Raw genomic sequence first — 16,355 nt, 5'->3', positions numbered from 1 at the left:
AAACTCATGACTTCTTTTCATTTAAAGTGATTCGCTAGCAAAAACCAGATCAAATTAGAAGAGCCATTAATTTCTGAATTTCGACATCACTTGTAATGATATTAAAAACCATTTAAAAACCTTTGCGTCACAACATGATTCACTATTTCGAAGAACTCCAATCGGATCGCAGATTCAGATTGGGCTTTCAAAGCCCGTAGAGTAAATAATTTGATTTAGATCTGGACTACGGGTTTAGAAATTATTTGATTTAGAACGGAACTTTGCATATCGTAAATCAGTTGATTTAGATTGGAACCTTAAGTCACGTATTGTGTATCAGTTGATTCAGATCAAGATTTTTCATATAGCAAATCAATTGATTTAGATTGGAACCTCAAGTGACATATCGCAAATCATTTGATTTAGATCGGAACTTTGCGTATCGCGATTGATTTCATTCGATTGGGACTTCGGATAAGGTTCTTGAATCATTCCACAAATTAAATGATTCCTGATCTATGTTCCGAGTCCTGATCTGAAATTATGGTACACAAATCAATATTAGGATCTGGACTTTGGAGCATGGATCGCAAATTATTTGATTTAGATCGGAACTTCAGAGTGGTTTCACAAATCTTTTGCTTTGGATTGGAACCTAGGAGCGGGAATTTTTTTTTTTTTATATATATATCAAACCATAAGTGATATCTCTGATTAAAGTTCTTAAAGTTCTTTTTTTTTTTTTTTTTGCACAGCTTTTATTTGTACATTAACGGTATTGGTGTCCTACTCGAAAACTGTTATATTTACAGGAAATATAATTTATATTTGTAATATTTTTGCATTTAATATTTGAAATATAATGAATTTTGTACTGATCTCTAATTCCTTTCCATTTCCATTCCATTTTTTTCTTTTTTCTTTTTTTTGCAAGCTGAAAATAATGTATAATGCATAATGTAGTTTGTCAGTTCAGCACTGACTTTTCAGTAATTCAAAAATGGGTCAGTCTTTAAAGTTTTTTCACTTCATGATTCCTTTCTGCTGCCTTACGGTTTCATTAATACATTCTGTAACCTCAAACGGCCCTTTTTTTTTGGAGTACTTTCCCGCTCACAAATGCGCCATTCTATTCCTGCAACTGTCACTTATAGGAAAACAGTACTGAATATCAGCATGATCAAACCAAGCTCTGCACTGTATTGTTCAGGCCCCATTGTGGTGAGGCAATGCACGGTAACGAACAATCCTGCCGACTCTGTGTTTTGAAGCTCCTCCGTTTGCAATGGGGGGGATGACGACTGTCACCCTATATGTAGGAGACGGATGAGCTCTCTTTGAATATCGCAGCTGGCGAGATATACCAATGAGACAGCCTGCTGCTACACGTGGAGAGCTTTTCAGAGATCTGACAGAACGTAGCTCCAGCATCGTAGCGTTAGCTCAGCGCTAATGCAAAATGATGTGTAGAGAAAACAGTGCTGCCGATAGCATAAAGTGCTAAAGTTCAAATAAAGGTAAACTCAACGTAGCTGTCAAACAAAACCCCCGAATACACTCCCCGCTTGACATGCTGGTACATCATTACTGGATTTTAATTCTTCAAAAGAAAAAAAAAAAAACGCATCTGCCAGTCTTCACTCCGGCATTGTGTTTTTCTTCACTCTCCATTATCTCCACTTAGACATTTCATCGAGGAATGTAGATTTAATTTGAATATGCAAATTCTAATTAGGATTAGTGGGGTTTTTCATGTTCTTTTTTTTAATTTCCACAGTTTGATAGTCAGTGTGAATAGCTAGACTGATCACTAGATTAGCATCTGAGTGAGGGAGCGCAGAAGAAGACAGAAAGAGTGAATTAAGGGCTAGACGTCCTCTTCTGCCAAAAGCATACCACAGTAGTAGGGATAATTACTTGGTGCTCCCTTCCAACAACATGAGGAGATCCTCATATATCACGACTGCTAATTGTGCCGGTTTAGCCCTCACGCGGTATGACAGGCGGCTGGCGGCAGCCAAGTTGTCTTTGTGTGTGATGATGATGATGATGATGATGATGATGGAGGCATCTCTTAAAATCTGCAGCTGCATCTATCAGAAGTGGTTGCAGTATTTCTCTCTGCATCCTTCCGCTTGCCCTCCCTGTGTTCTTTTATTCACTCTATCCTCTTCTAAACCTCAGCTGTTCAGCGTCCTGTCTTTCCCTGTGGCCCCGCCTCAGCCGTCTTCCTGTCCTACATACTCCCAGCACCAGCTTCAATTAATATGAATGAGCTACAACCTAAATCAAACACTCTGTTCTCTCCTTCACAACTGGGTTCAGTCTATTCCATGCATCCTGTGGTAAATCCTGACTTTGAGAAAACTGAAATGTTAGCAACTCCACAGCAGTGTCCGGTAGAGGTAGACAGTTAACTGGTAGAGATTTTGTACTATCATCTTTATTGCGGTTACATCCTCACGTGTCATGAAAATCTATCGTTTGCATGCATTTTTAGCATTGCTGTTTAAAAACAAGTGATTTTAAGCTGTTGAAATGCAATCAGCAGGAAAACAGAATTTATTTCGCTATGTTTCTGAGTGCTGTCAGAGAGGCACGTGCACGTGAAGACGCTGCTCTTAGAGCACGGGAGTATTGAACGGAGTTATTTTTGCTGCTTTTAGGCCTTGAACTTGTTAAATACACACACTTGTATGTATCGAAATGTCCGTCTTTGCAAGTATCCTCGTAAACAGTAATTTATGTCTTAAGTAAAAGCAACAGCTTAGAACGAAAACACATGTATAACAGTATATTGGATTTGGGCGGCTCACGTCTAATATTCCTGCTGTCTGTCATTCATGTTAATCAAACAACGAAAAAGAGAAAACATCTCCGTGCTCTTGAATAAATCACTTGTATCTTTAATAGGAAGAAATGTTTATTTTACGAAGTGTCTATTTACACTAAGTGCAAATAGCCCAACTTGTTGGCAGAGGCTATTTACACTAACTCCGCCCATCAATGTGTGATTGGCATAGTCAACATTACAAAAGACGGCTGTCTGTCATCAGCTCCAGTGGCGCAAAGGATAAAGTGTGTGTTCTGCTTTTTTCGAACACGATCGACCTGGTTTCAAATATGCCTTTTCCTTTTCAAATCTCACATCATATTGGAAAGGCATTTATTTTCAATAAAAATGAAGGAAATAATCAAAAAGTTGAAAATTAAGTATCAGTTAGAGTTAGGGAAGGTGTAGGGAGGGCTTATTGTCCCAGTAAGGTAGCATCCATTAAATAAATTGAATTTAAACTATAATTTACACTCAGGATACTGTTTTAATGTACTACAATACTGAGATGCAGATAATTACGTCTATTTGCAATAAGTATTATAAATAGCAGAAAATTCTGCTATTTTAACATAATGCAAATAGAATGTGTAACTTTTTGCACTTAGTGTAAATAGTAGGGGTGTAACGGTACACAGATGTCACGGTTCGGTACTTACCTCGGTTTGGGGGTCACTGTTCGATATGATTTCGGTACAACAGGAAAAAGCAAATCTACTATGCTAGATTCTTTTCATTTATTTTAAACACAGTACTACAAATTACATTTTTTTTTTTCCCACACCTAGATGTGAAAATACTAAATATTATATTAAATAACGTTATATATATATATATATATATATATATAGAATCTGCAGTACATGCGTACAAGGAATAAATACTTGAAATATACTTGATTTAGTAAACAGATAAGCAAGGGAAAAAACTGAGATTTTTGTTTTCTTTATTTTATAAAATCACAATGTTTTGTTTTCATTGTGAGTGTACACAAATAAAAGGAAACCTTTTACAGTTTCGCATTATTAATGAGACAGTAAATGGAGTGTTTTAATTTGATTGTGCTGGTATAAGGAAACAACTGAAGTGACCGTGCGGCGATCCTTGAAAGTCCTGGGATTTTATTTTACAGCATCTGTATGAACCAAATAACTATATTGTGATTTTATTTTGTTACTGTGAAATAAAATTACTCATATCGTGTAAGATTTTGATAATCGCCCACCCCTAACACCTGGTTACCATCTACAGTGCTCTAGCATTATGATATGAGGTTGTAAATGGGCAAACACCTTCATATTCAGAAAAAAAATCTATTTTTATGCTCTTATGGAGCTGTTAATGATCCTGCACTTGTACATTGTAAACCTAAACATATTAAAATCATTATTTTTTTTATTTTTTTTTTATTTTTTTTTTTCTTTGGTTTATTTACAGCAGTTTCCAGTAGTCCATCATCCTCTGTTCCAGCCCAACAGTTTTCAATCACTCATTATAATGATGTCTGCTCCTCCACGGGTGCCGCATTCTCCTTCTTATGTATATTGTTCTATCTGTGTTACAATGACCCAGTTAATTAATATCCTCCTGGTACATATAACTCTTTGATTTGCCTTTCCCTCTCTTTCTCTTTCTCACCCCCATCAGTTTCGTTTACTTGTTCATTGCAGGCAATTAGTCTTGACAGGCTTAGTGCTACGCCCCATTTGCTCCATGAAATGATTAAACATCCTTAGACCTGCTTCATGCAATCACTAGACTACACCCTCTTGACCTTTTATTGTTTAAAACAGTGGCAGGAAGCTTGTCAGTGTCTAAGAGTTCACAATAGGACACTAATATTACTAATATTATATTACTACTGTGCATGCATATTAGCATTACGTTGTTTGTATTTACTGAGCAAGGATGCATTAAATTGTATACATTTATGTTACAATGGGCTTCTATTCCAAATAAAGTGCTATTCTTTTGAACTTAATATTCATTGAAGAAAAAGTATCAAAAATATTAAGGAGCAAAGCATTTATGATAATAAAAAGACATCTTTTTTGAGTGGCAAATCAGCATATTAGAATGGTTAATGAAGGAGTAAGATTAGAGCTATGGCTGCTGAAAATTTGCTTTGCCGTCACATGAAAAATAGAAAAGTGTTATTTTAAATTATATTTTTATTAAATAAATGCAGTGTTTGTTCTCCACTATAGATGCAAAGTGGTTGTATTTGCTGAGCCTTTAGTAGCATGTTTTCCTCTCTGCAGCGCTTCTGTAGCTCCATAACTCTGTCCTTTCCCCAGAAACTCAGACCGGGAGCAAGGCCTCCCCTGGGTCCACTGTAATTAGTTCATTAGTCCTGTGTAATGAAATCGGCCAAGACTGTGTCAACGTGTCCAGGGATGGCAGTGTGCTTGTATCTTTCTCTCTCACACCATGTCCTAACCAGGTGCGACTGGATAAAGCTACAAGCGATAAAAGCTATCTCATCCTTGTTAATTCGAACAAGCAAACAGCAAGGGGGCATTTTGTTAATGATGTAGTTTACGTTTTTACATTGTGAAATTTGATTGGCCTGCTCCACACATCAGTGCGTTAAACATGAGATATCTCCTGATTGGGTGAATTTGATGTACAGTACAGATGTTGTATTTTCTGTTTGCATTAGAAGTGGGTTTTATTGTATCCATTAAGTTTATCCTCCTGCATCTGTAATTTTCTGTCCAGCCATTCACTCAAAGACAGAAAGCTGTGATTGCGGTGCTGTCCTGCACATAGCCTGTCACTGTCAGAGGCTGTCCAGTGTCCCTGGTGAAGTCTCGAGGGAACCAGCAAGCTCTGACTTTTTGGCCAGAGCTGTCTGTTTCCATCCTGGAAGTCTTTGGACTGTACTTGTACTAATGTACTTGGCTTGGGAGAGGTCAGCATTTTGACAGCTGTCATCAATTCTTTATGCATCAAGTGTAAGTGGGAACCTCACGTGGCTGCATTTTGTTTTTGTTTTTTTGATAGGGCTCGGCTCGCTAAGGCCAACATCCCTGTTACTACTACTGTACTATATATATATATATATATATATATATATATATATATATATATGTGTGTATATATATATTTTTGCTATTTAACTTCAGCATATAACTCATACCACTCTGTTTCCTGAGTATATTTGTGTCTTAAAGTTAAATTACAGCTGTATAATCGGTAGATTTTTTTCTTCAAATTTTCATTGCAAAGGAAACAATCATTTATAAATTACTGTTCAAAATGTAAAGAAAAAACAAAAATACTTTTGTTCTGCAAGGATGTTAAATTATTCAAAACAGTATCGATATAATAACGACATAATGTAATGTTACAAATAGATTTCTATTTATAATAAATGCTGTTAATTTGAACTTTCTATTTATCGAAGGATCCTGAGATAAGCATTTTAGGGTTTCCGCAAAATATTAAGCAGCACAGTGTTAGAGTCTAGTGTCAGTAGTCTAGTGCTGCCAAATGATTAATCGCGATATCCAAACTAAACATTTGTTTACATACTATATGTGTGTGTACTGTGTATATTTATTATGTATATATAAATACACACAAATACATGTATATATTTAAGAAGAATGTTATGTTTGTATATAAAAAATATTTATATAGAATGTATATTTATTATCTATTAAGGAAAAATATTTTAGATTTATATGTAAAATATTTATATTTTTAAATAATCTACATAATATACAAGTATAACTATATATACATATAAATATTTTTTAAAATATAGACATGTATGTGTTTTGACAGCCCCAACATGAATATAATATACATGTAAATGCTTGTAAATATTTTTAAAATATATACTGAATGCATGTGTATTTATACATACATAATAAATATACACAGTATACACACATATATTATTTAAACAAACTTTTATTTTAGATACCATTAATTGCGATTAATCATTTCACATCATCATCAGCACTACTTTCAACACTGATAGTAGTAGTAACAAAAAAATCAGCTTTGCCTTCACAAAATTAAATTACATTATTAATTTAAATGTATTAGAATGGAAACATTATTTTAAATTGTATTAATATTTCACAATATTTCTGTTGTTACTATATTTTTAATCAAACAATAGGAGCCTTGGTGAGCATAAGAGACATTAAAAATAAATAAATTAATAAATCTAAACAACCCCAGACTTTTAAATAATAGAAACAATTATTTTCACACACATATATATTTTTAAAAATGTGTATTTTTTTAGACGTAAAATATAAATAGAAAACCATAATTTAAACATTTTCTTAATATTTTTTACATTTTATTTTGCTTATTAGTCCAAAAAAAAATATTGTTTGGCTCATGATACAATGTAATTATTCAAAAAATGAGTAAGTTTTAAATTATTAAAGAGTTTCTGCACTTTTTGGACCTTTTAAAAACATTTGCGTATTAATATATGTATGAAGTGTATCTTTAGAGATGTGAGGTGAGTGTGATATTGTTCTTGGCTGGTCTTTGGAGCCACAGGGGCCAATTTGCATTTTGACCTGCCGTCACAGCAGCTCTGGTTTGTTTCATTTCTCCAGTACTGCTGTTGCATTATTATTGAGCACTGTGCTCTTGCTGGGTCAGGTTGATGTGAGTAGAGCCTGACTCTGCCTGTAATGAATCATAATGACACTAAACGAATGTTCAGTGTGTGTTTTGTCTTAATGTATGGCTGCTTAGCCTCAAGAGCTCTGAGGCTTTTGCAATTAGCTCTGCTATCTTGAAATCTACGCTGGAGGGCATGACACCACAAGTCAGCACTAATCGGGGAGAGATTTAGAGCTGTCAGTCAAACATAAAACTGTTGCTTAGGATAACCCCGGTCTCATTAGATTCCACTATACCCAAGGTCACAATGAAACTGCAAAGCATCTTGATGTGACATACTGCTTAACCCCCTCAAACCTCAAATCCGCCACCTCCAGTAAGCTCTTATGACAGTGTAAACACAGAGTTGCTTATCTTTCTGCAGCTCCTGATGGCTGTTTCCAGGAGTCCATTTGAGCAGTGTGATGCTGCTTTCGGCCCATCTCCCTGATTACATTTCCCTGCACTACAGCTTCCTGGACGAACTTAAGAAATATTAATGGGCTCCATTGGGGAGATTGCTTTTGTGGGAGAGCAGGGGGCCTGCTCCAAACTGTCACTCTGGCTAATTTCATTGCCTAGCCTTTTAGCCTATGGCAGTGACAGAGCCTTGGCCAGGATGCTGTTGTTGTGTATAAGTGTGGCTTTGTGCAACTGCTCCCTGGTCTCCCTCAGACCCCACCCTCCATATGCCTTAATGTAATCAGTCTGCCAGAACAGAGTTCATTCGCTTCAGATTGCTGCTTTCAATATGAAATACTTGTTTGAGACTGATACACATAATCTTCTTTTCCCCAAAGTGGAGAGGGAGAAAGTAGAAGATACAGCATAGCTAGTCAGTCTTATAGTCATAGTTTCTGGGGCATAGTAATTAGTTTAGTATCTTTCTTGTGGATTAAAGGGTTAGTTTGCTCAAAAATTAAAATTATGTCATTAATTACTCACCCTCATGTTGTTCCAAACCTGTAAAATCTGAGAACTTTCTGACCCTCCATAGACAGTAACGCAACTGACACGTTCAAGACCCAGAAAGGTAGTAAGGACATCATTAAAATAGTCCATGTGATATCAGTGGTTCAACTGTATATTTATGTAGCTACGAGAATACTTTTTGTGCAAAAAAAAAAGAAAACCAAAAAAAAAAAAACACGTAGCTTTATTAAAATTACGGTTGATTCACTGATATCATATGGACTATATTAATGATGACTTTTACTACCTTTCTGGGCCTTAAACTTGTCAGTTGCATTGCTGTCTGTGCAGGTTCAGAAACCTCTTGGATTTCATCGGAAGTATTTTAATTTGTGTTGTGAAGATGAACAAAGATCTTATGCTTTTGGAAGATATGAGTAATTATTGACAGAATTTTCATTTTTCAATGAACTATCCCTTTAAATTACAGTGTCTTAGTAAGAAAAAAGATATTGTTTTGTTTTGTTTTATGTTTTATCTCACATAGAATCCAAGTTACTTTTCTTTCCCTGTTTTTAAGCTTAATTAAAGAAGTCCACTTCCAAAACAACGATTCACATATAATGTACTCACTCCCTTGTCATACAAGATGTTCATGTCTTTCTTTCTTCAGTAGTAAAGAAATTTTTTTTTCAGGAAAATATTTCAGCATGTTTTCTCCATATAGTGAACTTCAGTGGTGCCCCGATTTTGAACTTTCAAAATGCAGTTTAAATGCGGCTTCAAATGATCCCAAATGCGGTTGTAAACGATCCCAGCCGAGTAAGAAGGGTCTTATCTAGTGAAACGATCGGTTATTTTCATAAAAATAATAAAATGTATATACTTTTTAATGTCAAATGCTCGTCTTGTCTTACTCTACCTGGACTGTTTATTTCTGGTTCATGACAGTTAGAGTATGTCGAAAAACTCCCATCTCATGTTCGCCCTCAACTTCAAAATCACCCTATATCGCTGTTTTACCTTTTTTGTTAAGGGTGTTTGATCTTCTTTGCATGTTTACTTTGCAAAGACTGTGTCGGAACTTCTGCACCGATGTAGGATGATTTTGAAATGATTTTTGAAGTTGAGGGAGAAAATACAATTGGAGTATTTCGACACACCCTAACTGTCTTGAACCAGAATACAGAGTTCAGGGAGAGCGAGACAAGGCGAGCGTTTGAGATTAAAAAGTATTTAAATTGTATTTTTTTAAAATGAAAATAACTGATCGTTTCACTAGATAAGACCCTTCTTCCTCGACTGGGATCACAACTGCATTTGGGATCGTTTGAAGCTGCATTTAAACTACATTTTGGAAGTTCAAAATCGGGGCACAAGGGGGTGATGACAAGGGGGTGAGTACATTATATGTGAATCTTTGTTTTGGAAGTGGGCTTCTCCTTTAAGCCCTGTTTAGATGGAGCTAGATTTTCTGGAGGATGAGAAGAAGTGGTCAACTGAGAAATCCCTAAATCTAATCTAAATGTCTGTTACTGCTGATATAGTACTATCCCAAAATTTGGATGGTATCTAACAAAAAATAAAACGGTACAATGAGCAAGTAGAGCCAAGTCATGGAAACTTGAGACTAGCTAATTTAACATCAGAATTGGGTAAGATAGTTATTTATAAGCATCCTCTTCTGTAATCTAATGTGAAGTTTATTTATAATGAATTGAAATTATAGTAATAAATATTGCATTTAAACATACTGTGCACACAACCACAACCACTAACATGACTTACTGTAACACCCTCATCTAAAAGACTCCCACTCCCACGTCTGTAATAAACACGGAAATGTTAGTCCCATCTAAATTGGCACAGGAAATCACAGACGTCAGGTGATAAGAATTGTGACTCAGTCATTTAGAAACTCTGTATCCAGCTCTTTTTTTGGTGACCGTTTTACAGAAACATCTCAAACTGGCTTTAATATAAAAGTTTGCCGTTATACAAATATGTACACTAACAGTCAAAAGTTTCTGAACAGTAAGATTTTATTATTATTTTATTAAGTCTATTCTGCTTACCATTTTTTTGATCCAAAGTGCAGCAAAAACTGTTTAAAAAGAACTGTTTTCTATTTGAATATATTTGAAAATGTAATTTATTCCTGTGATTTCAAAGCTGAATTTTTAGCATCATTACTCCAGTCACATGATCCTTCAGAAATCATTCTAATATTCTGATTTGCTGCTGCTGCTGCAAAAATATTATTATTATTTTGCTGACAGCAGCTGAGTAGATTTTTTTTCAGGTTTTTTTGATGAATAGAAAGTTCAGAAGAAGCAATTATCTGAAATAGAAATCTTAATCTGTAACATTATAAATGTCTTTATCATCACTTTTGATCTTTAAGTGGTAATAGAAAAAAAATTACGGAAGCTTTTTTTTTTCAGAGAAGTGCTAATCTATGGATCTGTCTACTCATCAAGGAATCCTAAAAAAAAAGTACTCAGCTGTTTTTAAATATTGATGATAATAATAATAATTAAATGTTTTTTGAACAGCAGATCAGTATATTAGAATGATTTCTAAAGGATCATGTGACACTGAAGACTGGAGTAATGATGCTGAAAATGTAGCTTTGATCACAGGAATAAATTACATATTAAAATATGTTTAAATAGAAAACAGTAATTTTAAATAGTAAAAATATTTCACAATTTTACTGTTTTTGCTGTACTTTGAATCAAATAAATGCAGGCTTGGTGAGCAGAAGAGACTTCTTTAAAAAGCATTAAAAATCGTACTGTTCAAAAACCTTTGACCGCTAGCAATTTTACGAAACAATTATAGAAAATTTAAAATGATGTTATTAAAGATAGATAAGGGAAAGGGTCTGGAGTAAAAATACAGAAATGTGAACAGGATGTCCAACAGCTAAAGGCATCCAAGGACAACTTCAGTGATAATAATCTGAGTATGTAGTAGTTGTGTTGCACAATCAGAGTGCACTGCTCGCTAGTGTAGAGACAAACAAAACTTGGCCTCTGAAGCTCCCAAAGTACTGTCCCACAAGTGGGTTAGTTTTTAAAGATCCTCAGTCTGGCTTTGCCTTATATTTATTCTGTCTTCAGTGCAGAGCTGTGGATAATAGGCGTGAACATTTCTATGGCACGCACTCCCTCCTGCCAGTCATAATGCTGCTGGGTTCAGTTCCCCCTGAACACTATCACACATACATACCATCCAGATATCAGGCAGCACTGCTTTGCTCCAGAATTAATCAGATTTGGCAACGAGTGTAGATACTCACTTCATCTTACACGCACAAGCTAACAAGATTTAGTCCATCTACAGCGCTTGAAGGCTGATGTATCCATACCTGAGTTCAGTCAGAGCAGTGGGAATGCACTGATGAGCACTTCAGGCTTGTTATGGAGTGAGAGAGGAGAGGGCTGCAGAGGTCAAGAGAGAGGGAGAGATGCACTTTTTCTGACAGCACAGGGGAAAGTGATCTCAAGTTGACATGAAAAGCAAGAAAAGCTGCCACATATGAAGCCTTCAGGCACATCAGGCTGGTATCGTTGGAGTTGCTAATTAAAAAGTAGGCTTGTGTTTTGCAAAGTCTGCACTTTGAGTTGCTGTGTTAATATTCTGCAGATGGGTCAGGAGGACGTGAAGGTTCCCTGGCGCAGTCTTTCACCGATGTGAGGAGACAGATGTCTCACAGACACGCTGTGAATACAGCTATAGCTCGCTCGCTCACTCTCTTTCCTGTCATAATTTTACCTGCTGTTTCTCTGCTGCTCAGTACACTATTGAATTTGTTCTGTTGTCTAATATGTTCTCACACCTTTCTCCACTTTTGTTCAGTATCACTCCAGAGCTGATTTTAGTGGGAGGCTGGAATTTTTTTTTTTTTTTTGTGTAGTGGACTTGAAATGAGTTATACTCTCAGCCAGAGACTGGGCTGAAACAAGAATCATTCTCATTCTCTCAACAAACCTGTCTGTAACAATCCGCAATTGAAAGCATAGTTATAACGTTTGAGATTATGTATTGTGTATGTGTAACAGCTGTTACATGTAACTTTTACTTCACTTCCAGAATAAAATTTTCCTGCTAATTTACTCACCCCGTGTCATCCGAGATATTCATGTCTTTCTTTCTTCAGTTGCAAAGAAAAGGAAAACTTTCCAGGTTCTTTCTCTATTTTGTTAATTTTTTTTTTTTTAATTATTTATAAAATAAAATTAAAAATTAAATAAAATTTAATTTTTAATTATTTTTTTTAAAAAATAACCGATTGTTTTCACTAGATAAGACCCTTATTCCTCGGCTGGGATCATTTAAAGCTTTTTGAAGCTGGATTAAAACTGCATTTTGGAAGTTCAAACTCGTGGGCACCATGGAAGTCCACCTATATGGAGAATATTCCTGGAATATATTTCTTAAAAAACTTAATTTCTTTGCAACTGAAGAAAGAAAGACATGAACATCTTGACAAGGGGCTGAGTAAATTATCAGGAAATTTTTATTTTGGAAGTGGAGTAATTCTTTAATAAGCAGTTTCTAAATGTATATCATAAATTAGTCTTTTTTATACAAAAGTCTGTAAAAAAACAAAACAAAAAAAAAAACAGCCTAGTCTATCGAGTTAATGATGTCCGGGATGCAGAAACGTGGACAGAATCCAGTCATAAAAATGGAATTTACTGTATAAAGATCCTTGCAGACCGAGTTCAAAATTCTCGTCCGAAATTTTTGCACGTTAAAAAATAAATATAGGGCCTCACGTTGTGTCAATCATGTTTACAGACTGTCTCCGAAACTTTCGTCCTTCATAAAAAATTTCGGAGTGTGCAAGGACCTTAATGTGGAACATAAACATAATCCCTAGAACTACTCTGAGAGTCACTTCATGAGCATTTTACCTAAAGTTTGGTTTAACTTGAAGAAATTATGACAGAAATATGACTTAATGTAATGTTAGGACTCCTACTAAAAATAAAAATATTTAAGGAATATTTAGCAGATAGATTATGTACCAGAATTTATTAAGAAAAATGTAAATGCACAGCACAGAATTTGTGGGGGAATAAATAAATAAAATAATATATATTTTTTATAAAATCAGTTAATCATACATTAATACAGTGTATTTTAGTTATTAAAACTAAAGGGGGGGGGAAGAGTTTGTGAAAAAATAAAACACATTTCATCAGGCCCAACATAAGATTAATGGAAAGTACTGGTATTTTTTATGTATTTATTTATTTATTTCATTTGCATAACATTATCCATTTTTTCCATATTTTTTTCTTTTTACTTTGCACTTGAAAAGCTCTGCCAGTTACCTAATTTCTACTAGATGATTATTTCAACCAAAATTAAATTTTTCTGGTTGGTGATTAGCAACATGGAAATCACTTCCAAGTTGCCGCTGTGATGATATGCTAAATTTAGTTGCCATTGCAATTGATTGCTTTTCTATTTCACAGTTACAGTACACTTTTCATTTTAATACTGTGCTGTTTGAAAAAGCCAGATAAAGAAAACATGGTGTCAACAGAATGTGCACACTATCAAACGCGTGCTTTGTGCAACTGGATGAGTTGAATCCGTAAGGATCAGTACGGCACGTGGCCTCTGCCCGTACACCCACACCGTTAATGGATGTTGGGCCCTGTAAACACATCTCATAATTGAATGAAATGACTTATCTAAAAGCCATTGTTTGTGTTGGCTATTTATCAGTCAAGAATGCTAATACACTGTTCAGATTTTGTTTTGACAAAGAGATTTAACTCTCCACATACGAAATGAGATTTTGAAAGAGTTGCTTAAAAATTAATTACAATTTGTGTATGTAACATCAGTGTTGTAATGCAGAGAAAGAATTAATATTTGATTGGCTTCACTACGGTCATTATAACAGCCCTTATTTTCACTGTTTTTACACATAATGTTTTAATTTTAGTGTTTGTGCATTGTATATTTACCCTCGAGAGGAGATTGACTATGGACGACAGATGGATATGGCCTTACTCTGTCTGTCCTTTCTGTCCCGTGGGTCCTCTGGACCTGATATCAGTTGTCTTTTCTCAGTCCAGCTAACAGTAGGCATGTGCTGCTCTAAGGTGAATCTAGCTGTGTGTAATATTGGTTCACTTTTGCCATCTAGTGGTGCTTTTTTGTCTTCAGTATGAGCGATAATTTATACAGCCCACTATTTTACTTAATCATTATTGTTGAATCATATATTGAATATAACACTGCATAATAAAAAAAAAATGTCTTATGTTAGGAGTTCACTCAAGTTAAATTATGTGAATGTATCTCATGCAATTTGACCTGAGTTGAATTGTGGTGGTTGAATTGTGCCACCTGGTGGATGGTTTAGCATCTGGATCAAATTTAGGTTTCCATTAAATTTTATGCAAAAGTTTACAAGCTGTTACTTGTGTGATAATTGTGACACAAGCGTCTTAGAATTTGATTTACAGCTAATCTTGTGTTGTTCTTTCTTCCTTTCAGAAGGAGCTGAGTCTTCCCAGAAGAGGCAGTTTGTAAGTGCTTTAATTTATTCTTTTTAAGAGGATAGAGAAATCTGTGGTCTATTGTGAATAATCAGACCTTGGGAAATTGTATTACAAATGTTATGAAGAGAATTCTATGCCCATTCAGCAAAGAGGTGTTTAGTTCTAGCCACCAATTTAATTACAATTTAGGACATACTGTGTGTTTTATATAAATCTGTTTTTGCTGTACTTTGCATGTGCACACTAGAAAAGTAAGTATAGTGATCAAGGAATTAAATAAAGGACTGAATAGTTTAGTTACGTGTTATTCATGTTGTAAATATTCAGTTACTTTGTTTAGTTTGTGATAAGTTCAAAGTCACAGATCAGTATCTGATTGTTAAATATTGAGTAATTGCGAAATTGTGTAATTAGCATTACAGCATCATGATTGATGATCTAGACCAAATTCAACTAATCTTTAGTAGGGCCCTATGAAATCCGTTTTTTTTTTTTTTTTTCGAATTCCATTTTTTCCATTTTCATTTTTCTGTATTCTGTTTTTAATTTTTGTAGACTCTATTTTAATGGTTAAAAAAAAAAAAAAAATATATATATATATATATATATATATATATATATATATATAAAAATCAAAAACCATGTATAATTAATTTAAATAAAAAAACATGCAATTTAACAGCAATTTATTAAAAGGTTAACAAAAATTACAATGAAATTCATTTTTCATTTTTTTCTTGTCAAATTCTTGTTTTATTTCTACAGAATTCTGTTTTCCATTTTTTTTTTGTATTCCATTTTAATGGTTTCATTAAATGTTAATAATCAAAAACATCTCTAATTAATTGATTTTATATTAAAAAAAATAATTATTTATTTATTTATTCAGAAATACTGTGTTTTCTGTTTTCTGGTGAACAAATTCCAGTAAATAATTTTTCTTGTAAATATTACCTAAAAATAATAGATTATAATAATAATTTTCTTAGTAGTAGTAGCACTATCATTACATTCAGTTATATATTTCTGTCTCATTATTTTATGTTATTTTTTAAATTAATTAATTCATGAATTAATTTATTTAATACTCGGTGTTGTGTATTTACATTTTTTTCTGGTGAATAAATACCAGTAAATAATTTTTTTGGTAAATATCCGTTAATAATCAAAAGCGTCTCTAATGAATTGATTTTATAAAAAAATATAATTGATTATTGTTTTGTTATTATTGTTATTTTATTATTATTTTTATTTATTTTATTTTATTTTTTAGAAATTCTGTGTGTTTCTGGTGTATAAATTCCAGTAAATAATTTCTCTGGTAAATATTCCATAGAAATAATGTTTTTTAGTAGTGGTAGTAGTACTGTCATTATATTCAGTTATATATTTCTGTCATAGTTTCCGTGCATTTGCACCATTCATTTACGCAGAGACACGCAGAACGTGCAGGATTC

At 34.1% G+C, this 16,355-nt stretch overlaps 1 protein-coding gene across 1 annotated transcript in view; it reads left to right on the top strand.

The window, feature by feature from the left end:
• The window catches only part of mast2 (microtubule associated serine/threonine kinase 2), a 91,806-nt gene that overhangs the window by 14,875 nt on the left and 60,576 nt on the right, over positions 1-16,355 (top strand). Inside the window, exon 2 of the mRNA XM_051111505.1 lies at positions 14,894-14,925. Within this exon, the coding sequence (XP_050967462.1) occupies positions 14,894-14,925 (32 nt within the window). The remainder of the gene's footprint in view (positions 1-14,893; positions 14,926-16,355) is intronic.

Source organism: Labeo rohita, chromosome 6 (assembly GCF_022985175.1).
Source record: "Labeo rohita strain BAU-BD-2019 chromosome 6, IGBB_LRoh.1.0, whole genome shotgun sequence".
Lineage (NCBI taxonomy): Eukaryota > Metazoa > Chordata > Actinopteri > Cypriniformes > Cyprinidae > Labeo > Labeo rohita.
Note: the sequence above shows the minus strand (reverse complement) of the source record. Positions and strands in the feature narration are given on the sequence as shown.